Source organism: Hirundo rustica, chromosome 1 (genome assembly GCF_015227805.2).
Source record: "Hirundo rustica isolate bHirRus1 chromosome 1, bHirRus1.pri.v3, whole genome shotgun sequence".
In the NCBI taxonomy this organism is placed as follows: Eukaryota; Metazoa; Chordata; class Aves; order Passeriformes; family Hirundinidae; genus Hirundo; species Hirundo rustica.
In genome coordinates, this window is record NC_053450.1 from 49,905,645 (window position 1) to 49,929,833 (window position 24,189).

General features: G+C 42.6%; 2 protein-coding genes across 6 annotated transcripts; both read left to right on the plus strand.

Annotated features, from left to right (window-relative positions):
* Positions 1–929: 929 nt before the first annotated feature.
* LOC120758110 (myosin regulatory light chain 2, smooth muscle minor isoform) lies at positions 930–8,181 on the plus strand. 4 transcript variants are annotated; one of them, XM_040075970.2, is made up of 4 exons: positions 930–1,218; positions 6,118–6,315; positions 6,492–6,653; positions 7,690–8,181. In XM_040075970.2, exons 1-4 carry the CDS (start codon positions 1,113–1,115, stop codon positions 7,860–7,862), a joined length of 639 nt encoding a protein of 212 aa, XP_039931904.1. In that variant the 5' UTR covers positions 930–1,112; the 3' UTR covers positions 7,863–8,181. The 4 variants fall into 4 exon arrangements, with proteins under 4 accessions (XP_039931904.1, XP_039931924.1, XP_039931914.1 ...); XM_040075990.2 differs by lacking the exon at positions 930–1,218 and adding an exon at positions 1,504–1,521; XM_040075980.2 differs by lacking the exon at positions 930–1,218 and adding an exon at positions 2,120–2,136.
* A 10,060-nt stretch (positions 8,182–18,241) lies between these two features.
* LOC120758125 (myosin regulatory light chain 2, smooth muscle minor isoform) lies at positions 18,242–23,621 on the plus strand. Of its 2 annotated transcripts, none has more exons than XM_040076001.2 (4): positions 18,242–18,374; positions 18,613–18,811; positions 18,988–19,149; positions 22,825–23,621. In XM_040076001.2, exons 2-4 carry the CDS (start codon positions 18,628–18,630, stop codon positions 22,995–22,997), a joined length of 519 nt encoding a protein of 172 aa, XP_039931935.1. In that variant the 5' UTR covers positions 18,242–18,374; positions 18,613–18,627; the 3' UTR covers positions 22,998–23,621. The 2 variants fall into 2 exon arrangements, with proteins under 2 accessions (XP_039931935.1, XP_039931945.1); XM_040076011.2 differs by having other exon boundaries at positions 18,247–18,349.
* The last annotated feature ends 568 nt before the right edge of the window (positions 23,622–24,189 follow it).

The window sequence follows — 24,189 nt, forward strand, 5'->3', positions numbered from 1 at the left end:
AACAGGCTTCCCAGGGAAGTGGGTACAGCACCACGCCTGACAGAGTTCAAGGAGTGTTTGGATAACAGGCACAAGGTGTGATCCTTGGGGTGTCCTGTGCAGGGCCAGGAGATGGACTTTCATGACCCCTGTAAGTCCCTTCCATATCAGGATATTGTGTGATCATCTGTGAATCTTCCAGACGCACCAGCACTGGCTGAGCAGGCAGGACAGTGCCATACCATGTGCTGGGCTGTTCAGAGCTGCAAAGTCTATCGAGGGACTAGAGCATCTTTCCTGTGAGGAAAGGCCAAGGGAGTTGGGCCTGTTCAGCCTCGAGGAGAGATGACTGAGAGGGGACCTTTCAAATACAAATGTTTGAAAGGAGAGTCAAGACGATGTACTTGGGCTCTTCTTGATGGTGCCAAGGAGTAAGATGTACGGGAAGTGCCCCCTGAAGAACTTCTTTACTGTGTGGGTAAACATTGAAACAGGCCGGCCAGACACAGTGTGAGTCTCAGTGGAGATGCTCAGGAGCTGTCAGGATGCAATCCTGTGCCATGTGCTTGAGCGGAGAGGCTGCACCAGATGACCCAGCGGTCCCTCCCAGCCTGACCCATCCTGTGGCTCTTCCCGCACGGCGCGGCCCCGCACAGTCACACGCAGCTGAGAACGGGCCGTGTTCGTCAGGCAGAAAGCCGCGGCCGCCCAGCGCCGCTCGGGAAGGCGGAGCAGGAGGGCGGGGGCAGCGCTCCGGCGGAGCCGGAAGGCGACAGGGCCGGGCAGGCCGCGGCGAGCCCCGGGCAGAGCGGGGCGGGGCGAGCGGGCAAGGCCCCGCCCACCGGCGCCAGCAGGAAACTCCCGCCGTTGCCTTACAAGGGCAGGCGCGAGACTCGCTCCGCCCCTCGCCCTTGGAATGTGGTGACCGCACCGCGCCGCACCAACGCGTGGCCGGGGGAGAACACACGCGGGGTGTAGGGGCTGAGCTCGTGGCTTCCTCCTCCAAGGGAGGCAGAAGCTCCGGAGAAAGATCGCGAAACACGCGGGCCGCTGCGGGTCCTCTCTCCGACACGGCTCGTGGCGCCTGGCCGCCGAAGCGATGAGCCAAGCCGCCAGCTCCCCCCCCTGCACGGATGGTCTCGCCCACAGCTTCCTTCCTGCCCGGCGGGGCGGTGGCCGCTGCGCTCTCCGGAAGTGTCTCTGCAGCCGCTCCCCGCCGGTGCCGTCTCCCGCCGCCAGGTGAGTCGGGGGGCTCCGCCCGCTGCCCGCGGGGTCTGGGGCCGGCGCCCGTGAGGGGTAGGGAGGTGCCGGGCCGGGCGTCGCTTGCGGAGCCGGGGTCGCGGGCGCAGCTCCCCTCGGGGCTCGGCTCGGTGCTGCTGCTCTTGAGGGGGATCCGCCCTGCGGGCTGGAGCTGGGGGAGACCCCGACTCTGGGCCCCGCGACCCCGCCCTATGAGCCGGGCAGGGCGCGACGCCGCGGGGACAGTGCCCGCGGGAACGAGCTCCCTGTGCATCATTTCAGGGAACTGAAAGGTGTTAAAAGGTACTGTCTGCCTCCTTGTTGGAAGGGCTCGGCTGCTTCCCGGCCACATCGAACCTCTGCGGGTGTTTCCTCGGCTTTGTCAGAGCATGGGAGGAGCAGGGCTGGGAGCTGCTGCGGTCGGAAGAGGGGGAGATAGTGGGACTGGGTCCGTCCCTTTATGCTTACGTTTTGGAATAACTATAGCCGGACAGGGGACTGCGTGCAGTGGTTCCCCGGCCCATAGAATCAATTAGGTTAGAAAAGACCTCCGGGGTCATCGAGGCCAACCTGTGACCGACCACCGTGGGAACTAGACTCTGGCACTGAATGCCACGTCCGGTCTCCACTTCTTCACTTGAACACCTCCAGGGACGGTGACTCCGCCATCTCCCTGGGCAGTCTATTCCAGTGTCTAATCACCCTTTCAGTGAAGAAGTTCTTCCTAATGTCCAACCTAAACCTGGGACTGTTTCAGACTGTGCTCTCATCCTGGCGCTTGTTGATTGGGAGAAGAGGCCGATCCCCTTTTGGCTACACCCTACTTTCAGGTGGTTGTAGAGAGCATAAGTTCACCTCTGAGCCTTCTTTTCTCTTTTGCAGACAGACAGTGTTGACTCACTGGCACTGCATTTTGAGGCAAGTGTGACTCCTGTACAAGGGTTTTGGGAAACTTACTAGTGAGGAGTATATTAAAGTGGCTTTTAAGACTGGGTGGGACAGTGTAGGGTTTGGTTTGTGCTAGTTTACTTTTATAAAGTCTAATCTGCTCTTTATTGAGCCTTGACACAGATCTGCTGGAGAGCACCTTGCTCTTATCTCTTCCTGTTGCCACCCAGATTGTGATGGATTTGTGACAGTATGTGATGCTGTAATTGAGCACATGGACAGAACTTGGGATTTAGCTTTGAGGTTGACTGTAAGCTTGATGTTCTATCTTAGTTCGTGTAGAGAGTTTCTTGATTATGGGTTTGGGGATTTATTGTGTGGTAGTTTGTTTTTTTCAGTAATGGATTTTGCAATTATTATAATCTTCACCATATTGAAACATGGGATTTTTTTCTAAAGCATAATTTTGGTCACTGCCTCTGAACAGGTTCAGCTTGTACCACTGTTAGTGGGCTGTAAATTTTCTCAGCTTATTGCGTGGCTCAACATTTTTAGTTGCTTGGGGTCTTTTTTCTCCAAGGGTTTATTGCTTTCCTAGAGGAAGGGACCACAAGATGACTGTCTGTGCTTGCTGTAGTTTGATATCCACTGTGACTGAACAAATGACAATACAGGCAGCACAAAGCAGCATAGTGCTGATACTACTTATTTATTAATTTTTTTTAATTTGTGAAAATCTTCCTAAAGAAAGGTGACATTTTCAGAAATACCTGATGATGTGTCTCACAGGTAGGGTCTTACATTTGAATTGTCTTGGACAGCTTCCAGAAGAGGGCCCAGACCATTCAGTGCAGCATAGTATTAAACAACGGGGACTAAACCTGCCTGTCATGACTTGCACTATCTAATGTGAAGTACTCACACTTTATATCTACTGAAATTCTATTTGCAGTCTATACTAACCCTATTTCAATTACAAAAATGTAGGCTTAGGTGTGGGTCTTTTTGTTGGGTAACACAAAGTGCAAGCACTTTTGGAACTTCCAAATCATAAATTGATCTCTTTGGCTAATTGAATTGATGACATGTTCCAAAATGTACCATCCTCTTTCTAACAGAGATTCCCAGAGCTGAGTCTAGTGTTTCAGGCATAGCTGCACCAAACCTGTGCTCAGGGGCACTGTGAGATCTGATGTTTCTTTGTAGCTAGGCTACAAAGACTGGAGGAGTTCCCAAGCCTGGTTCAGAGAAACTTAGAAAATACTAACACAAGCATTGGCACTTATTTCATTTTTTTCTAGTAAAATGGACAGATAGGTCAATCTTTTCAACAGAATTAAAAAGAATGTGCTGACAGTCTCCTTTTGTTACCTCCTCTTGCTTAGGATTTTATTGTAGGTGAGAGAATTGCAGGGAGTGGCTTGCTGGGAGCACTGCCTTTGCAGCACTGATGCCTTTACACTGATCCTAAAATTACAAGCCAGACACAGCTAGGTGATAAAAAGGGATTACCTCTGTTAGGATCCTTACGGTGCACAACACGCTGGATGAAAAAATGCTGAAGGTGCATACTGTAACAGGTGGATACCATTTTATACATTCAGCAAATTAGCATAACTGACAAGAATCCTCAATTAGAGACATAGGTGATGAGGTAATTCCTCCCTGGTTCTACCCTTTTCTGGCACCACCCCCCCCCCACACACACTTTCCTTTAGATAGGAACTAAACTTTGTTTCTGAAAAAGCTTGGAAGCCATTTTGACCTGGGTTCCCAAAGACTCAGGCCTTGGAGCCACTGGGGAATGTATTTTATCTTCCTAATAGAGTAGGTAAAAAGCTAGCTGTGAACACAGTAATAGGCTACAGAGCTGCAAATACATACATAAAGAATATGGATATGTATGAAAGTAAAAAGGCAAAAATAAATTTGGTCGGCATCAGCAAGTGCAGAGTAAACTTTTTTACTTTGAGCCATATCCTGAAAACAGCTAAAACTTTTGTTTCAGAGAAAAGAAATTCTTCTTTATTAAAAGATAGTGTTTGGCTCTGAGTAGTGGAACTCCTAATCAATAGTCCAGAGTTAAAAGAGAGCTCGCCTGAGGGTTTTTACAGCCATAAGAAAAACCACCAAAGTTATGCACAACCCTTGGCTGCAGCTTGAATGCAAACTACCTTTGTTGTCAGCTGTCTACATGTATATCTCGAAGTCAAGAGTTCACATTTATTTGTTGCAGTGTTGTGGAGGCCAGACATCTCGGGTAGCTCGTGGTTAGTGCAGTGAAGAGAACGTCTGCGTTGTTGAGCGATGCGCAGTTGCATTTCATGGGCTATTTTTAGTTCGGGACATAATGGTTTGTTTTGAACGTCAGAAGAGCGTTGTAGATGCACGTAGGATTTAAAAGTGTGGAATTAGCAGGGGAAATCAGTAGCTGTCTGTGCGGACAGACCAAGAAGGACATAACCATGGAATTTCCTTTTATGATCCAGTTGCTTGGTGCACCCTGTCAGGTATCTAATACAAAGCAAGGTAAAACATCTTGCCCCCTTCCCTCCCCCCCGCCCCAAAATAACTGCTTTTTGCCTGCTTATTGGGTTGACTGTATAAGGGAGTTACTTTGCTTAATTTTACTCCCTTTTTTTTTAAGGGTGAATACCAGTTAGTGACTTCAGTCTTGCTTTTCAGGAGTATAAGAGAAAATAGTCTGTCTTTCAGCAAACTAACTGAGAAACAGTTAGAACTTTGCTATGACTCTGCTTAGCATTGTATTTCTGACCAGATAAGTTGTTTCTAAGTTATAAAATTAATACTGTAAATTTTAGAATATTGATATTCTTGCATTTACAGGTGAAGCTTAAGTTTTTCTTCTTTCAGGAGGCACTTGCTATAGGTGCTTTCTGTAAAATTCAGAGTCAAGGATGGAAGGAGACTGGTTTGTGTAACACTTTGAGCATTATGAAGGATTATAGCAGTATGGATTACACTTTAGTTTTAGCTAATGCAAGCAGAGGTTATGAGACTTTTGGAAACAACATTAAAAAGGGTCTAACTTCTGATCCAAAAGCAATCTTGAGGGCTTTGTGTTTGCCTTTCAGTGAATGACTCAGCTTTTTGAGTTTGTGCTGTCATACATTTAGTTGGAACACTACATGTATCTTCCCAGATAGAGATGCAGTTAACTTAAAAGTCTCACTTCTATCCTGAATGTATTAGTGTTATAATATATAATAATCTACTGTGTTTATTTCTTCATTTGACAGCTTCAAGGGAAACTATGACGTTGGTATATGTCATATATATGACTGTGATATGTGAAAATTTATAAAAATATATCAATGTTTCTAAGGGTTGGTAGTTTAAAAGAAACAGTCTTCACATTTTTGGAGCTATTATGCCTTTAATTCATTTAAAAAAGAGTATACTGGCATTTGCATATGTTGTATAGTAGTTCCACTGTGTAAGGGAATAGCATTGTAGAGCTTTTGAACCAAGTCAGTGTGCTCGCTCGCTCTCTCTCAATGGCAGCTAGTCTAACAAAGTGCTATTCAGTGCCTAAAATGCATTTTTTTCCCCTCCAAAATGTTAGTTTAGCATGCTGTCTGATCGATTTAACCACTGTGCCATTTTAGCAGCACATAACCTTCTATGTCAACAGTGCCTCCCAAATTCCCAAATATGTAGTCATCATAATTTGTGGAAGATGCAGGTGGAGAATTGAATCAGAAATAGAAGCACTGTGTGTGTGGGTATCCTTTCATGAGCAATGATTGAATTTGGGTTTTTTGATATAGCCTGCTATTGGCCTACAGTGCCAGTCCCTGAATCCTCAAACGCTTTATGTTTTAATAGCAAGTGAAGTGTGAAAGAAAATGGAGCAGGAGATACTGAAAAAAGTGTGTACTTGTATATGCTGATAACATGAAACTTGATGTCCTTCTCCTCATCTTTCACCCAAGGACTTGCAATGTGATTTAATAAGGCTAAATCTTGGATATGTTTCTGTCTCCTTAGAACCAACAGCCACCATGTCTAGCAAAAGGGCAAAGACAAAGACCACCAAGAAGCGCCCTCAGCGCGCCACTTCCAATGTATTTGCGATGTTTGATCAGTCGCAGATCCAGGAATTCAAGGAAGCCTTCAACATGATCGACCAGAACAGGGATGGCTTCATTGACAAAGAGGACTTGCACGACATGCTCGCCTCCCTTGGTAATGTCCCTGTGCTGTTCATGCTTGCCAAGCAAATTTGTGCTGCAAAAGTCAAAATACTGAGTCTGGGATATGAGAGATGCAGTTTGTGTTACACTCAGTTTGTATTAAGACTCAGTTTGACTTGACTTTTTCAGTTTGAAAGCTAAACCAGATATGAATCTCTTTATTTGTAGGAAAGAATCCGACGGATGAATACCTGGATGCCATGATGAATGAGGCTCCGGGCCCCATCAACTTCACGATGTTCCTCACCATGTTTGGTGAGAAGTTAAATGGCACCGACCCGGAGGATGTCATCAGGAATGCTTTTGCTTGCTTTGATGAAGAAGCAACAGGTATGTGGGTGAAACAACAGTGAACATGTATTACTTCGAATTACTTCTGTAATAATAAATACTTGTGTTCATAGAGGCAGTGATCAATTTTTTAACTCTGAAAATTTTAATTTCTGCAAACTGAAAATTATGCCTATATCACCATGTCCTAAATTTGCCTTTTTACTCTCTGTAGAAATTTCAAATTTCTGGCAGCTCGTTCTGTTGTTCAAGACAGGAGATAGTACAAAAGATGCTCATTGGAAATCAGGGTTTTAATTTATTCCTAACTTAAAATTCACCTTTGGGGCCGCTTTTGTGAAGGGAAACATTGTTTTCAAAGCTGTTGTACTTTTATGAAGAACTTGTTCTCTGCCAGCAACTTGTATCTACCTTCCCTCTGTTATGATGCACCGAAAGGAGAAGAGAATGAACGAAAGAAAATTCTTGTGTAACTCAGAGTGATGGTAGAAGCAATCACAAGTTATACAAGCCTACTTGTTTAATAAACCATGCCAAAAATTTCTTTGCAACCAGTCTGGTAAATCTGAGTTTTGCCACTGATTTAAGATCAATTTGAGATGTTGTAAACTTTTCCATGTTTCATGCACTTGTTGAATGGTAATAGTCAAGTTCCAGGACTTTTTTTTTTTTTTTTTCAATAGGAATGCTCAAGGTAAACTGATTTCCTTTGTGATTTTTAAAATGCTAAGTTGTTAGAAGGTTCTTGGTACTGTTGGGAGTATAGCCCTGCTATTGGAAAGGATGTCCAATATGAACAGTGATAAATTTTTATATTCTTTGGAACACCACAGGCAAAGCATGTAATTGTCTTTATTTGGAGTAGTGGGACCTTTCAAACTAAGATGCCTGATTCGGTTGAATCCTTGTAATTATTTGGCAGTTTTAGTAGTGGGCTCTAATGGCATTATTTTCATTTGGCAGACAAAGACTGTAGGTATCTTTAAGTGAGGGAAAGAACTCAAAGAAAGAAATTACCACCCATGTATTGGCAGATAAATGTAAAACTCTTGTGTCCTCCTCCACTGTGCTCCAGGGTTCATCCAAGAAGACTACCTGCGGGAGCTGCTGACCACGATGGGGGACAGGTTCACGGATGAAGAGGTGGATGAGCTGTACAGAGAGGCCCCCATCGACAAAAAGGGCAATTTCAACTACATCGAATTCACGCGCATCCTGAAACATGGAGCAAAAGACAAGGACGACTGAGCAAATCCCTGATACCTGCAGATGATCTCTACAATTTTCTTTATGTTTAAGTTTCTTCCTGATAGAACTTGTTGCATGCATTTAGCTCCAAAGCTTTTGTCTCTTTCAGTATATTTATCTATTCCAGGCCATTTAGGCACATTTGCACCTGTAATCAGACTGGAAGCCGGGAAAATATTGTGAGGGAAAGGCTACAGGACAAACATTCCCTGGAGTTGATAGTCCAGGAAAATAATCTCAATGTTTCTGGTTTAGCTGGATTTTTACATTTTTGTAATAAATGCCATTTTGAAATAAAGATTGCTGTATAGATAAAATACCTCAAAATCTTTTGTGAAGAATGACATTTCTATTACACATGTACAAATTGAGGTGTGGTCACTGTATTTTCCTTGCAGTTGCAAGTCAAGCTAGAAAACTCATTTTCGTAGTGTTTTGTCACAGGGTTCTGAAATGCTCCTAGCATGGTCTGCTGGCATCTTTCAAAATGCAGCTTCAGCAGTCTTTCATCTCGGGTTTTGGAAGCAGGATCTGACTACTGCATAAGTAGTTAACCAAAGAAATGGTTAAGGGAGACTTAAAATTGCCTCATGGCCAGCAGAGAACTTCTGATTTGTAAGTGGATACAGTGCCCAGCTTTTGCTTCCTTTTAACACTGATGGGTTTTCTAGCAGTACTTTCATGTCAAAGTGTGCATTCTTCTTTGCTAAGTAAGGGGGAATTAGGCATATTTTTCCCTTCTGCTGAAGGAATTTTGTGCAAAGGAATCTGCTGGCACAGCAATACATGGCCAAAAAACTTATATAAAGCTTTATTTTTCTACAGCTAATTTCATTTGCAAGTGAGAATGTAAGCCAAATCATTCTGAGAATTAACTTGGTAAAACCGTATATGTGCTGAAGTTGCTCTCACTTCTTAAAATATCATACACATTCCTCAGTTACAGTTAAGATGGCTTTTAACCAGGCACAGTCATTCAGAACTGGTTGTGCTGATGTTGTTCCAAATACAAAGAAAAGTGAAGGATTGTTCTGTTAGTTCTTGCTCTTTTGTGTGCCTCATTCTCTTAGCTACTGCAAGTTAGAAAGCAGGAGAATTTATTTTGCCTGTGTACTTACCAATTAAAATAATGACCTCTCATCCAGAAGGCTTGCCCTCAGCTATATCACATGACTTAAGACCCCTAGGAGGAGGAATTTAGCACAAAGGATTGTAAAGGCTCTGACAGCTTATCCTGTAAGGTGGGTTTGTCTCATTTTGTGTGTGATAGCATGAAGGCTTGGTTACTTAATCTTGCTTGTGTTCACATATGGCAACTCTGGAAGATATTCTGGCTTCAGATTTGTAAATAACTTGACAAAGTATACTCAGTTGGCATACTTGGACTATTTTTTTTATTTTTTATTCCAGCGTGGTTTTTTCCACTAAACAGGCTTAATTAAAATTGAGTTTTCAACCACTCTTTTCCCAGTTTTGTGTTTTATCTGCTAACAAACAGCCTCAGTCTTTCTCCTACTCACATTATGTTCTGTGCTACTTCAGGTTGCCACAGCTGCTCCTTTTTTTGAAAGTTTACTTTTTAACTACCTTGGTGCTCTTCAGTAATGGTTGCTGAGTGATTTCTCCATGTGACACCTGCACGGTTCTAGGAAGTAGTTTACAAGTATGCATGGAAGTTTTCACCAGCAGTGCCATGTGACAAAGACAAGAGAGTGGAGATTTAGGAAACTGACTCGTTGAAATGTTGCTATGTAACATTAGGCTGGAAAACAAGTTATGCTGTCACTTCTTTAGATCTTGTCACCTCTGTGTCATTCGGTACTGTGTGCATACATGCAAGCAGCCTGCTTGAAGGGCAAATATAAGATACTGATAATTTTTTCCCTGTGAGTGTCTAAATGGCATTAAGATTCAGAGAGCAGTTTACTTTTGTTAGGAACACTGGATCCTGAAACCCTTCTTTTCCTGATCCTGTTTTCTCTGTACATGTTAGGTGCTGGTATGTTACACTGAGTAAGTGGCAGGTGTGGCAGCTGGATTTTTCTTGCTGGAAGTAGTGATTTTAAGATCATAAATATGAGCTACATAAAAGAGAACCTAATACCCTCCTTGAGAGGAAACTGTCCACTCCAAAAATATTCTATACTGCTGCTCTTCCCTCTGATTAGAGAGTGAGAGAACTGTACTGATGTCAAGATAGCTACTCAGGAAGATGTGTTACTGAGAAAGAATATCCAATGATATTGGATAATAATAATGACAATCTTCCAAGTTTCAGTTTCCCTGGTTTGTTTGTTTGTTTTATTGAAGACCAGTTAACTTGCAAGTGGGCACAAACCCCTTAAACGCTGAGAGGCTACACGGCCAACAGCCCCAGCCAAGAGACCATATAAGAGCATCTCAGATGTGTTTTGTAGCTAGGGAGGGAGGAATGTGACAGCTGAGGTTGCGTGCCGAGGGCTGTGGGGATGTGTCATCAATAATTCACTTCCAAAAATAAAAATAACTTTGGTCATTGAAACAGCTTAAAATTCTGATGACTTAGCCTTAGCATTTTGCAGCCAAAATCTTGGGACCTAATCTTCTCCCCCTCGGGGTTCGTATGTAACAGCCTCCAAGCTCCACACCAGATTATGCTTATGATGAAAAACTATTTTCATAGGCTCATGCACATATTTAATAGTCTTACAACTCCATTGATCTATAATGCCCCATGAAAAGCAGTGATTTATTTTACGTGACCCACTTACCCTGTTCTAAGGCCACAAACGCAGAGGTCAAAATGAAGCCAAATAGCTACTGAGGCTGCACGAGAAACGTCCAAAAAGGACCACGTTTGTGTCGAGTGCTGCCAGGGGACGTTTGCCTGCTACCTTTTCTTCCCCACCCTGTTGCTGGAGATAAAGGTAATGCACAACATTTTACATTTGTTTCTGCTCTTTATTTAAGCAAATAAACCCATCCTTATGGCACAGTGATCAGATGACTGACGCATTTCACAACACGAAGGCAGCTTGTTACACTAGCTCAGCTACTAGGGGATGTCACAGAGGTGGTATCCCTGCACTCCAGAGCAAGGATCTGTTTCACCGCTGACCTAAGGACTATCTTTGGATCGCTTGTTTCCAGGATCCCTGTCGTATCTGGAGAAATGAACGCAGCACTGCGGCCCCATCCTGGCACAGGGCATCAGTGACAGCATGCCTTTGTGTCCTGACACCTGCATTTGATCCAAAAGCTGGAAAATACCTGGAATCTTGTCATCATATACTTCTCGTGCCTTTTTCTATCTGGAGTGTTACTAACCTATTATTTGGGATGTTCCTGGCGAATGTCAAACAACAATAAATGCAAAGATACTCTGACAATGTAAATCCAAATAACGGATGAGTAACAATCAAAGTATAGTGAGGAACATTTTAGATATCAGCAGTTAATCCTCCCTTGGTTATGCACCCATGCTCCTATTTTGGCTTCTTACTTCATTTTTCTAAACCCTACGGTCATTTTTAGATAACTTTCTCCTTTGAAAAAATGTTTTAGGGTTTCAGTAACTCAGAAACACTATCACAGAAACTAGGAACAATACAAAAGCAAAAAGAACTCAAGTATATGCCTCTTAAAATACAACTTAAAATTAAGTTATGATTAAATACTGTATGTAAAATAATACTGGGGGGTGGAAACCCTCCACACAATTGTTGGGTTTTTTTGGTTTTTTTTTTTTGTTTTTGTGTTTTTGTTTTGTTTTTTTTTTTTTTTTTTTTTTTTTTTTTTTTGTTTTTGTTTTTGTTTTTTGTGCTATGAGCAGTAACTCCCCAGAGATCACTGTCTTCCCAAACTTTTGATATACTAGATAGAAAACTTCCCATCTTTAAAAAAAAAAAAAAAAAAATGGCAGCACATGGCTGCTTTTCCTACTTTTCTCTGCAGCCCATGGGTAAAAACACTGCCAAGGAATGTTTTCAGACCGGAAGTGTGATATTCCCTAGCGACCATATACAATAGGCCCTGCATCACAGGACTTCAGGGGTCAGGCAGTCTGTATCAATGTAATAAATCTGAGGGAAGATGTTTACACGTTTCTCAGCGGCACGCACTTAACAGGAGAGCAGGAAATCAAACTGACCCCCTGGAAAATCCCAAGTGCTTGCTGCGTGCAGACTCCTCTGCCATGCAGCTGTGATTCAGTCCCTGCGTAAAGCACCTTGCACTTTGATAAAGCCTGAAAGCCAGTTACAAGTACTGCAGGATTAGGCAGGTGGAGACTGACTTTGCTGCTGCCACCCTCTGCTCCTTTAGGCACCTGTATTAGTCATTTTACTGTTCTTGTAAAATTGCTTGGTTTTGCAAGGTTTATTTAATCCTTAATCCCCACTTTGACTATTTTAGGGTATCACTGAGTACAACCTCACTAAATACTGAACCAGGCTTTGGCTTGTTTTTTAATTACGAATTGGGAGTTAAAAGACAGCATTTCACAATAATTTCCAGCCTGTGCCAAGCATATTCAAGTGAGTGGGTGTAAACTGAGGCCTGTAAGACCTGCCTGAGCATGTGCTAAAATAGAGCTGGCATCAGACACAAGTTATTTGAACCTTGACTTAGCCTTCTATCTAACAGGTACAGGGGTTTTTCCCTCTTTTGAATTCTGCCTTAATTGTGAGCTAACCATCTCAAATGCAAGCGGTAGTGGCAAAATATTCCCACCCCATAAGAAGTATGCTGATTTAGAAATTGCTCCACCAGCCAACCAAACTTGCACAGGCATCAGCTGATAAGAAAACTGATAACAGCTTACTTCTCATGTGAAACACCTGACTAAATATGCTGCTTCTTGTTTCCTGGATATGTTTTAAAACACCATGGCCAAGTGTTGAGCGCATTTCATTTTCTTCCATATTTGTACATACACATTGTCAGACAGACACAAACTCTAAGACACAAGGAGAGAGCACATACGTACGTCCTTAGGTTTAGCAGTATTAATTACATTTGTTTGAAAGACTGGGGGTCTTCAGCTCTCCTCACTAAGAATACCTATCAAGGCTTATTTTTGCATTTCAGTTCTCCACTTTATTGAATTACAGTGTCTGGCAATACTCCTGATTAAAACTATTGCAAGAAGAGCTGAAAACCCCACAAAGACTTGGCTAGAATTGTTGCAACTTACCAGCTAGGATAAAAAACAAGGCATGGGCCTACAGCACAAGATGCAGAACAGTGACTTGGATCATAGAGGACAAGGAACAAAAGCCCAGCAGGAATCAACAGCCCAATAGCCAAAGATGTACTTTTCAATGTTTAGCTGGTGTTTTTGTGTTCTTTAGGTATAAAGGACTTTGGATCTGGGAATGCAAGGAGTACCATGTCTGCTGAGTAAAGTCCCTCAATACTCTGTCAAACACAATTCAGCACCCATTCAAATAGTCACTGAGATGCAGTTTTAAAGAAATATATTGAAGTTTGTTTTCTTCTGTTTACAAAATTTCATAGACTGGCAGCATTTTATTTATGTTCCATTAAATATCTCTACTTTATCCTTCGACCTGCTGTATCATTGTCATACAGTGCTCTAGAGAACTCACGGTCTTGCCTCTTCCTTAGCCATGTACACTGTTAATTACTAGAAAGTCAAAAGTGTGCTATTTTTAATTTACAGTATGGAGAAAGAATATGTGTTTCTTGTATAGGCTCCACTACATTCTCAGAGAGCCTTTATTTTTCATGCTTCAGCCTGTACTGTGTGGCAGGGACCACCTGGGAAAGCGGTAACCGTTTTTATTCATTGAATGAAAAAAAGGGAATAACCTGCAGTCTGAGGCCCTTCAAGAGACTCAAGTGAAGACACATGTTCAGAATCCCTTCCTTAACTCATGACTCCTCAAATGTATTTCTCCTTGGATGACAGCACTGGAGCTATTTTTGGAGAAATTCCAGAAAACTTTGTGACGTTCTCAGCATCAAGAAGAGGGACTGTCACTCTGACTGATACTGCTCTGCACTTGGTATAGCTACACAGAGGCAACAGATGCCAGCTGGAATCAGGGATAAAGGGATGGAAAGGCAGAGGGATGAGCCAAAATACCAGGTGAAGCAACTGACAACAAAATGCTTTCATTAAATGGTAGTTTAGACCTAGAACTTGGATATGTTCAATTTTGTCCCTGCTGTCAATACTTAATCTCCATTAATTAACATTTGTTGAACAGTGATAATATGCTCAGAAAAAATCTCCTAACTGCAAAACCTTCCACTCAGCTTTCACACAGTTTTAATTCTTAATGAGGAAATCTGCTTTTTCACTTAGTCTCTCTCTTCAGACCCTTTTGTTTCTTATGTACATCCTCAGTCTTACTTCTGTGATGACCAAGGGTATGGAATGGCTTCCGTACAAGAAAAACTACCCACTACAGCTGATACAAGAACACAAGAGCTTTCTAGAAGCAAAAGTAACACAGAAGAAGTGGACACACAATTCAGCCTTAGTATTTCTTCCAGTACAAAGTCTAAAGCGTAGAATAAACATTGGAATAGTTATGAACAAGGTTAGTAAGGTGCAGTTTTTCATGTAACAAATAGCAACCTTGCAAAGGGTTCCAAAAACACCAGCAAAGCATATTGTGGATGCTAAATTTACACCAAGTCAAGGTTTACATATTAGGCAAGTTCATGAAAGAAGCTCATTGTGGGTTACTAAATACCACATCTGGCTCAGGGTAGCTTATCCCTCCATGAACTAAAAATAGTAGATATTGGGAGAGCATTCTGGGAAGATATCATAGGCTACCTTGATGTATACTCTTCCCAAAATACCTGCATATGGCCACTGCTGCTGCCATCCCCTAAAGAACAGGCTAAAAACACCCCATATGCACTCTGTCCTCCAAAAACTACAGGAAGTATAGAGAAAGAGGGGTTTTTTTTCCACCCCCCTACGAAAAAAGTATGATTCCAAGTTTGGGGGGACAAAATCCAAAACAATAAAACTCTCCAGTGTCCTTGTAGGGAAGACCTCATAGCATCTATTATTTCTTGAGGGCATCTAAGAAATCAGTAGCTCCATCCCGGTGGTGCTCCAACCTAGAAATGGAAAAAGCAACTGCTGGGCTTCCCCGTCCCCAGCCTCAAGACTTTTTTGCCAAGACTTTGCTCCCTGCCTTCCACATCCCGAATCCACATCTCTTTGCAGCTGGGGAGCACTGGTCTAGGCAGACTTTTACAGCGAGCCAGTGCAGCCATTCTTGTAACATTCATTACATACATAAAGAAAAATCTTATGACACAGACTGATTCTGCTTCATTAAGCAACCAAGTTAATCACAAATATCTGCACTGTCACTGTAACTCAGCAAAGGTGGGGAAACAGAATCATAGAATTGTTAAGAGCTGGAAAATACCTCTAAGATCATCGAGTTCGACTGTTAATGGAAAGAATTATGTGAAAGGAGGGAAAAAGTTTACTGTAAATTGCTCACTGTCTGTAGCAGCCTTAAACTTAAGTATGAAACATAATTTTGAAGGTTTTTTGACAATTCAAAGAAAACAAGCATTTTAATGGCACCGAATCATTGAGTATTTTGACAGAAAGGATAGGAACAATTAATTCATTTTGCTTAAAAAGGGTTTTTCTTAAACAAAACTGACATAAATGAGAAAGAAGAAGAGAATAATGAAGGAAAGAAGTAGAAAGAAGAAAAATTAAAGTTAGAGAGTTAAAGAGCTCAGCATTTTTTTAAAATCTTCATTTCAGAAAGGATCATTTCTGTTTTGAATGTTTGATGCACAGCTCTCAGGAAGCACCACCCTCACAAAAAAGGCCCTTACTTTTTTCTATTTTCAACATTTATGTCAACGAGTTTTAAAAATAGTCTCCGAATATTATAAAAGGCAAACCAATTTTTTTTCTTTCCCCTTCACATTTCTTTGTTGCTATGATCAAGTGCTGTAATTGAGTAAAACTGAACCACTTCTAAAAGCATTACTTAGATTTACAACAAACAGAAAATGGTCTGCCTGTAGGAACTGCTTCTCATTCCACCATGATGGAACACATTGGAGACAAAAACTTTAAGAGAAAAACGCACACTGACATGCAATTTTGTCATTAAGAACTGACCTCATACTGGGCAAGTAATATTAGTGTACCTATCCCCACATCTGCAGAAGTTAAACACTGAGAACAACATACACGGTGACAGGTATCATGTAACACCCTTTTAATAGCATGAAAAACAATACAAGACAGTGGCACGTTTGCAGTAGTGGTTCAAGTTAAAGTAACTGATGAAAGAAGTTTAAATTAAGAGCTCCTATAGGTTTTCATAATTAAATTTCAACACACAGTTCAGTTGTTCAACAATATAATGGGGTATTTTATTAACTCTCTTAACATCTTGATTTTTCTGATTTTCTGCCCACTCATACTTTGCATGTAATTATCTTGAAACTATGTGCCATATCTAGTAAGCAGATAATTTTTTACCCAAAAACTTTTTCCATTAATAGGCTTTCAATTTAGCAAAGTTTAGTCTTAGTTTCTATTGGACTTTGAGACAAACTTTAGAAGAGTGACATTAAAATTAATTTGGGTTAGTATTATAAGCTAATTAGGCCAAATTCTCAACCCTCATGAAATAACTTCTGATTTGAGAGGAGAGCACGGAAAGAAAGTTGGGCCTCTTTCTTGGCAATTAAAACATCTCCCTTCAAACTAGAGACTGCAGCTTAGATTAATAGATTACATGTTAATTTCAGTAAATCCAGTGGCTAAAACCGCAGTTCATTTACATTTATAAATACAATTGATAATTTCAGCAAAAGCTTATATGTCTATGTTTCCTTTCACAGAACGATCAAGGTTGGAAGAGTCCAACCATCAACCCAGGACCTCCATAACCTCCAAGTGCCACATCCAGACGCTCCTTGACCACTTCCAGAGACGGTGGCTCCAGCACCCTGCATGGGTAACTTACTCCAGTGCCTGGCCAACGCCTTTCCCCCTCAAGAGTTCTTGTTCCCCAGGACACAGACTGCACACCGGCAAAAGCCCACGGCGGGTACTGTAATAGACTATGAACACGAAGAAAAGTTCCAATAGGAATTTATTACATTACAGCAGGCAAAGCAAAGGCAAATACAGCGCTGGACGGCAGGGGAGTCTCGCTCCACCAACTGCCGTGAATTGGTAGATTTTTCAGTCTTGCTTTTATCTTGCTTCTTTCCTCCGATGATGTATGTGTGACGTGTTGCTAGGAGGGTCTCTTTCTGTCCCTCAGTGGTCGCAGAGATGAAGGCTGTAGTTGTAAGCTGGAATTCCTGAAACTTAAAGCTGATTAAGCAAGTAGAGAAGGAATGAGCAAGGGTCTGTTTGCCTATCAGCTTAGATAGTGACATAGTAACTTCTTGTTATCTTGAGTTATTTGATCTTCAGTGAACAAAAAATAGTTAATGTTTATCACAGGTACGAGGGGGGCTCAAAGAATGAGGATCTGGCAGCGCAGCTTTCCCGTCTGACGGCTTCAGGACCTTTCCGTGCGCTGAACAACAGTCTTCATGAAGCCCAGGCTATGCATGTGGAACTTCAACGGCACCATGGGAATAAGCGTTCCCTTCGGAAAATTTAGAAGATGTACAAGCGGGCTAAAACAGAACGGCTTCTGAAGCCATTTCAGACACCATCCCCCTAAACCAAAAACAGCTTGTACGACCATTTATTTAAGATCCTACATCAAATGAAGAATGGAGAAATAAGTGCCATCCTTTCTCACTACGAAAATATATGCAAAAATAAATCCTCCAAGCGGCCTTACAATCTATGGCTGCCAGAGGCATTAAGCCTCGCTCCTGCGGGAGCACCCACCTAGAAGACTTTAAGACACAGTCTGGAATTCTTCTGACCCCTCCAGCGGAACACGAGGAAGACTGAAGGCAAGGATAACACCTCACACCCGCTAATCCGGGCAGGACGTCCCCGCAGGAGGAGGTTTCCTTCACCACCGCGCCAACCGGAGCACGCCGCGGGCGCCGGCACCGCCTGCAGGAGCAGGGAACGGCGCTCCGCCTTCAGCGTGCGGAGCTTCTACGCGTGCAGACGAAAACCCCCGCGGGGAGCTCTCGCTGGCCGCACAAGCCCCGCGGGGCTCCGTCCCCACGGGCGGGCTCCATCGCTCCCCTGCAGGCGGCGCCCGGCACGCAGCGCCGCTTCCCCCGGGATGCTCCAACGCGGCCGAGGCGGGGGGGCGCAGGGAGGCGGCCGCGGGGCCCTGCCGGGGCAGCCGCAGCCCAGGGAAGCCGGGACGGGCTGCGATCCCTAAGGAAAACCCCCGGCTGCCGTCTCGCTGCCCTCCTGCCGCCTGTCCCGGCGCTCGTCCCCACCCGCGGCCCGGCAGGGCGATGGTTTCTCCAGGAAGCGCTGGAGCATCCGCCGGTGCCGCTTCCTCCCTTCCGCGTCTGCCCCGTACCGGGTCCCCGCTGCCGCCGCCGGGGTGAGGGTCCTTTCAAGACTAAAATGTAATTACTTTACGTCTTGTAATAATGGCTCTGTCTCTGGTTTGTTAGTCTGTCTTTCCTTCATCCGTATTTTCTGCTTCTCTTTTTCCCTTCTTGGAAATACTAGGGAAGTACGTTCTGATGAGAGGAAATGCGAGCGCGTTAGAGGCGCGCTGTAACATTAAATCGTAGTGCTTTCTCCTTTTTTAAATCCTAACTCGGATCTTTCTGCATTTACTGCATTTCCTTCTCTCCCTAGCGTCCAAAAATCAACATGTCGAGCAAAAAGGCGAAGACAAAGACCACCAAGAAGCGCCCTCAGCGCGCCACTTCCAATGTATTTGCGATGTTTGATCAGTCGCAGATCCAGGAATTCAAGGAAGCCTTCAACATGATCGACCAGAACAGGGATGGCTTCATTGACAAAGAGGACTTGCACGACATGCTCGCCTCCCTTGGTAATGTCCCTGTGCTGTTCATGCTTGCCAAGCAAATTTGTGCTGCAAAAGTCAAAATACTGAGTCTGGGATATGAGAGATGCAGTTTGTGTTACGCTCAGTTTGTATTAAGACTCAGTTTGACTTGACTTTTTCAGTTTGAAAGCTAAACCAGGTATGAATCTCTTTATTTGTAGGAAAGAATCCGACGGATGAATACCTGGATGCCATGATGAATGAGGCTCCGGGCCCCATCAACTTCACGATGTTCCTCACCATGTTTGGTGAGAAGTTAAATGGCACCGACCCGGAGGATGTCATCAGGAATGCTTTTGCTTGCTTTGATGAAGAAGCAACAGGTACGTGGGTAGGGTTGTGGCTGGGGTTTTGTGTTCATTATTTGGGTTTCTAAACAGTACGCTGATTTTTGCACCTTTATAAATTACCTATGAGGGAGTAGTCCTAGATGGCATATTCTGCTAAATTACTGAGTGAGAGTAAAATCTGCCTGGCTGTTCTGTGCCCGTACTGAGGACTAGTAGGACTGAGGCTTTTAATAGGAGTGCTTTGACTGGGCACTGTGTATGTTCCTTAAAGTGTAAAACAGGATGTATTTACTCTAAGATGAGGAATTCAAATCATGTAATGTGTGACTTTATATGGCCTTGGAAGGTAATGATGGGAAATCTGTCATACAACTAAGTTTGTCCCTCTTCTGCAGTACGTCTGAGATGCATCTAAATTCTTCAGATGTCTGATATTTCAAGACACACTATCCAGACTTCATAAGTTTTACAAACCCTCATCTGGCTGAGCATTTTTCATGGCTCTGAGGACAAATGTCAAGCCCTCACCTGCATCTCAGTTTGCTTTCAGATTGCAGGAAGGGTTGCAGTCTTAATGGTCTAAAGATAAAATCCAGGTGGGGTGTAGAAGGCAGGAATGACAGATTGGACTGGCTTGAAAAGCAAGATGAAGGGAAAGAGTAAAACACAGAGCTCAGTTTTACTATATCAGACTTCCAAGGTTGTGCCTGTAATCTTGAGGTTAGAGTTTATGCTTTTATGTATTTATTTACCTAGGCTAAGATTCCTGAGAAGTGTATAGTAACGGGATGAATCCACAATGCAGTTCTGTGGAATTACAGTATCAGTGCTTTGATGTGTTGCAAACTTGTCTTACTAGCTCACATTGAAATTATGTAGTCTCTGTACCAGAGATAACACTACATCTACACCTTTCCTCACAACCGTCCACCACAATATTTTAATCTAACCAGTCGATCTATGCTCTGCACCTTTCCAAAGATACTGTTCCGTTTCAACGGCTATTGTCAGTCTGTGTATTTTTAGCACCTTTTGCCTTTTCAAAGAGCATCCCCTTCCTGCTGAGGTGTAGGTAAACAGGCTTTCTGTTGGTAAGGCCTTTTCAAATGTTAATCGACTTCCTCCCTCTCAAGGGAAATCTCTTTACCATCTCCTAGAAAAGGAAGTTTTGTTAGTAGGTTAATTATTTTCTCTCCACAGGTAGTCTGACTCACTGTGCTGCAGTGGGGTTTTTTTTTGTGTGCACCAAAACAAGAGCCTGTGAATTACATTATAAAGAAATTGGTTGTGCTACCAGTTCTTTGGAATGGAAACTTCTGTGTCTGTCTAATAATAAGTTACTAGTTTGGACACCCGTCTACTGATAAGATTGATTTTAATATCTCTCAGCTCTGTGTGGTAAATGTTTTATTCTAGTCCTACAATGATTTGAGGATACTAGTTTGTTCTACGGTCTGTTTTGTGTCTTATGCCATCCTCAAATTTTAACCAGGAGACGTGAGATAGTTACGCTGTTTTATTGAGTTTTGATTCGTAATAGTCCAAATGAAGTCTTGAAAATAGCGTGTGACAAATTTGTAGAACCCATGTTATGTTAATCCTTTATTAATTTTATCCTCTTTTGCGGCTTCTGATCAGTTTGTTCCTTTGAAAAATGTGCAAGAGCATTTCCAGCTATATCAGACGCTTTTACTTCTTTTTTCCGTTTCATGGTCTCCACATGTGTGTTTGCTGTGGGCCTGATTTTCTAGCTCCACATCAGTGTAGGTCTTTTGAAAGGGCATAATAGAAATCAGATCCTATAGATGAGAAGGTAGTCATACTTGTTAGGCTTTACCTGCGTTTCCTATATTGCCAGCCTAGTTGGATTTGTTGCTTCAGCACTACTATCACGTGTAGTGCTATGGATTTGGTATAAAGGCTGGATCTGTCTGCATTTGGAGTATTTTTTATCTGGTCTTTGATCCTGCATTGTCATCTGCTTTGTGCTGCCTGCAACAAGCTGAATCTTAAGTTTTGCTTCATTTATTTGTTACTTCCCACCTACACTGAAGCTGTGTGGGAGGGAGAGGAGCCCTGTTTGCTTTACAGTTTGCTGCTGATAAAACTTGTGGCGTATTCCTGGTCTGGCAGCCCAGTCCAGTGTTTAAACAACTACCTATTCAGAGGGGAGCAATTAAGTCCTTGAGGTTAAACTTGCAGCACCGAAGGCCTTGCATTTTTTGAATACTAATCATTATGTATTCTCTCATGGCTGCTTGTCTCTGTAGGACAGCAGAATGAGTATCTAATCTGTTTAGCTGCCTTTTCCCCCTTCTTTACACCCGTCTTCCAAGAGAGAACTCCGAGGTTTGACATGATTAGGATGGGCCTGGCTGACTGAACATTCTCCCTGTTTCTGAAGTAGAAGATTGCCGCTAGCCTTCTTCATTTGCAGTCAGTAGCCAATGTCTGGTCTACACTGGGATGTGGTGTTGTTTTCATTAGCATATGTTGAAACACTTTTTTTTTCCCCTTCCCCCAGCGTACACCACCCCCGTAGCAATTTGTCATGCTCATTGACTGCTTTTTGGTCCCCCGATTCCCTGTTTGGTTTTGTCTCACTAATGAATTCTGCTTAACTTACACAACTCTCTTTCCAAAGCAGCACTTTTTAAATCACATTCCAATTGAATCTACATTAGTTGATGTGGGTGTTTGCATATGATTTCCAGCTGTTCCACGGAGTTTACTTTCTTACGGTTCTTTTTGGAACATACTTCTACCTTCTACCTCATCTGTTCTGTTACTGACATTTCTCCAAGTAAAGTTCAATAGCCGATTTCTTTCTCAAGTGAAGCAACTATTGTGCTGCTAAACGTATGGCTGCTCCTATTTCAGCATTTAGCAGTTTCTGCATTCTACTGTCTACCCTTTGTTATGCGTGTTTCTTTTTTACGCCTCTAAATTTTCCTGGAATTATTTGGCAACTGGTGGTTCTGCCCATCTCTTGAAATAGAATTAGCAGAAGATACCTAGAAACTGCTCCTTTTAATATCTTTGTTAACTTCCTCAAAAATCTTCTGCTCTGTTAGCATAAAATAAATAATGCATCCTACTCCTTTATTTTTTTTACTGGGTTCTCCACCATAAACATTCTTCCTGCCTCCTGAGCTAACTTGCTCAGTCCTGTCTGAAAGTCACTTCTGTTATAAACTCCTTCCCTGGACGCTTGCCAGGAGTTCACTGTATCCACATAAACTGCCTCCAGCAACAGTGTTGTGCAGCACCGAAGAGCCAGAGTGGTTATTTAGTCCCCAGGGGAAACTAGTTTATAGAGGATGTGCAAATATATCTAATTAAGGCAAGAAAAATATAGTTCATTTAAGAGAACTGCTTGTATAATGAAGACTAGCAGTGACAGGAACTTGTTTTTCCACTTTGAGCCGTTGAAGATCAGTAGATGGAAATAAGGGTTATTATACCACAGCAGGTCAGGCCCTGTCTTCAAAAATCTGCATGAAATGCATTAAACTTCCTTTCCCTTTGCACTCAAGGAATTTCTTTAGAATTCAATTAGGGAAATTTTTGGGGCTCTATGCAAATGTAATATATTACATGCTGCACTGGTTAATTGCCTGTCTGTTGGCGTGTCTGTGCTGCTGCTTTTGGAGACCCAGCTAGGAGGCTCAGCCTCCCTTCTGTTTCTCTCTCCGTGTCTCATTGCAGGGTTCATCCAAGAAGACTACCTGCGGGAGCTGCTGACCACGATGGGGGACAGGTTCACGGATGAAGAGGTGGATGAGCTGTACAGAGAGGCCCCCATCGACAAAAAGGGCAATTTCAACTACATCGAATTCACGCGCATCCTGAAACATGGAGCAAAAGACAAGGACGACTGAGCGAATCCCTGGATACCTGCAGATAGCACCTTTAATTTTATTTTTTTTTTTCCTCACTAATTTTATTTCTCAGGATCTGTTTTTTTTTTTCTCGTTGGGACCTTTTGCATACATTTTTAGCACTGCAGCTTCTTCCTTTGTGGATCCTAAGGCTGCTCGGGCACACCTGCACCTTTGTAATAAGACTGGAAAGTGGCAGGAGAGAGAGGACAGCTTACAGTGATAGAGGTCGAGGGGCAAAGATCAGAGAGTGTGGAGGCCCGGGTAAAAATGTCAGTGCTGCTCATCCTAGCTAGGTTAATTTTACATTTTTAACGATGATTTTTCAAATAAATCGTTGTCTACTAAAAGCATAATTAAAATTTTCATGCGAGAAGTATAATGTTTCTCTAATGATATCTGTAAATATTTTTGCAACTGTATGCAGTCATGTTGTTACCTATTTTTGCCTTAAAAATGATGCATAAGTCACTTAAGCATACTGGTGTTTGTACTTCTGCAACTGAGTATTTCACCTGCTACTGTGAGCATACACATGAAGAAATTACCCCTCCTTCAAATATTAGTGTATTGTAAATTAATCATTTCTGTCCAAGACTTGCACATTAAACATTTTAAATCTTATGGATGTAGTTGAGCATGTATTTTACCACCTCAGTGCCTCCATTTCTTGACACTGAGTACTATATTAATACCACTTTTTAAAAATTTATGATGTAAATTCTAGTGCTTTTTTTTTTATGATAAAGATACCATATTTGGGTAGAGTTGCTTGAGCAGTGCTTCTAACCTGATCTGTCAGGTTAGAATTCAATGTCATTGAATTAATGACATTTCATTGCAACCATTTATTTCTTTCTTTTATCTTTCTGGTTTTTTCAAAGTACTGTAAGAACAGGGCTGGATGAAGGATGAAAGAAGGTGTGCTGTCTCTGTCCTTGTTTTCTGTCTGAAAATGTTATTATTTTTTTTCTAAATGAAACAATATACACTATATTTTTAAGACCTCCTGCTGTGAGTGGTGTTTTGGATGTGTGAGACTTGAGGCATTTCTTTTTGTTCCATTTCTCATAGTTGTACCCTCTATAGTTTTTGTGGTATGGAAGGCATGGCAGATTTGCTACAGCGTTCTGAAGCAATTTTGCCATAATTGGGATGCTTGTGGTCCTGCGGTTTTTCTGTCTTGAGAGAA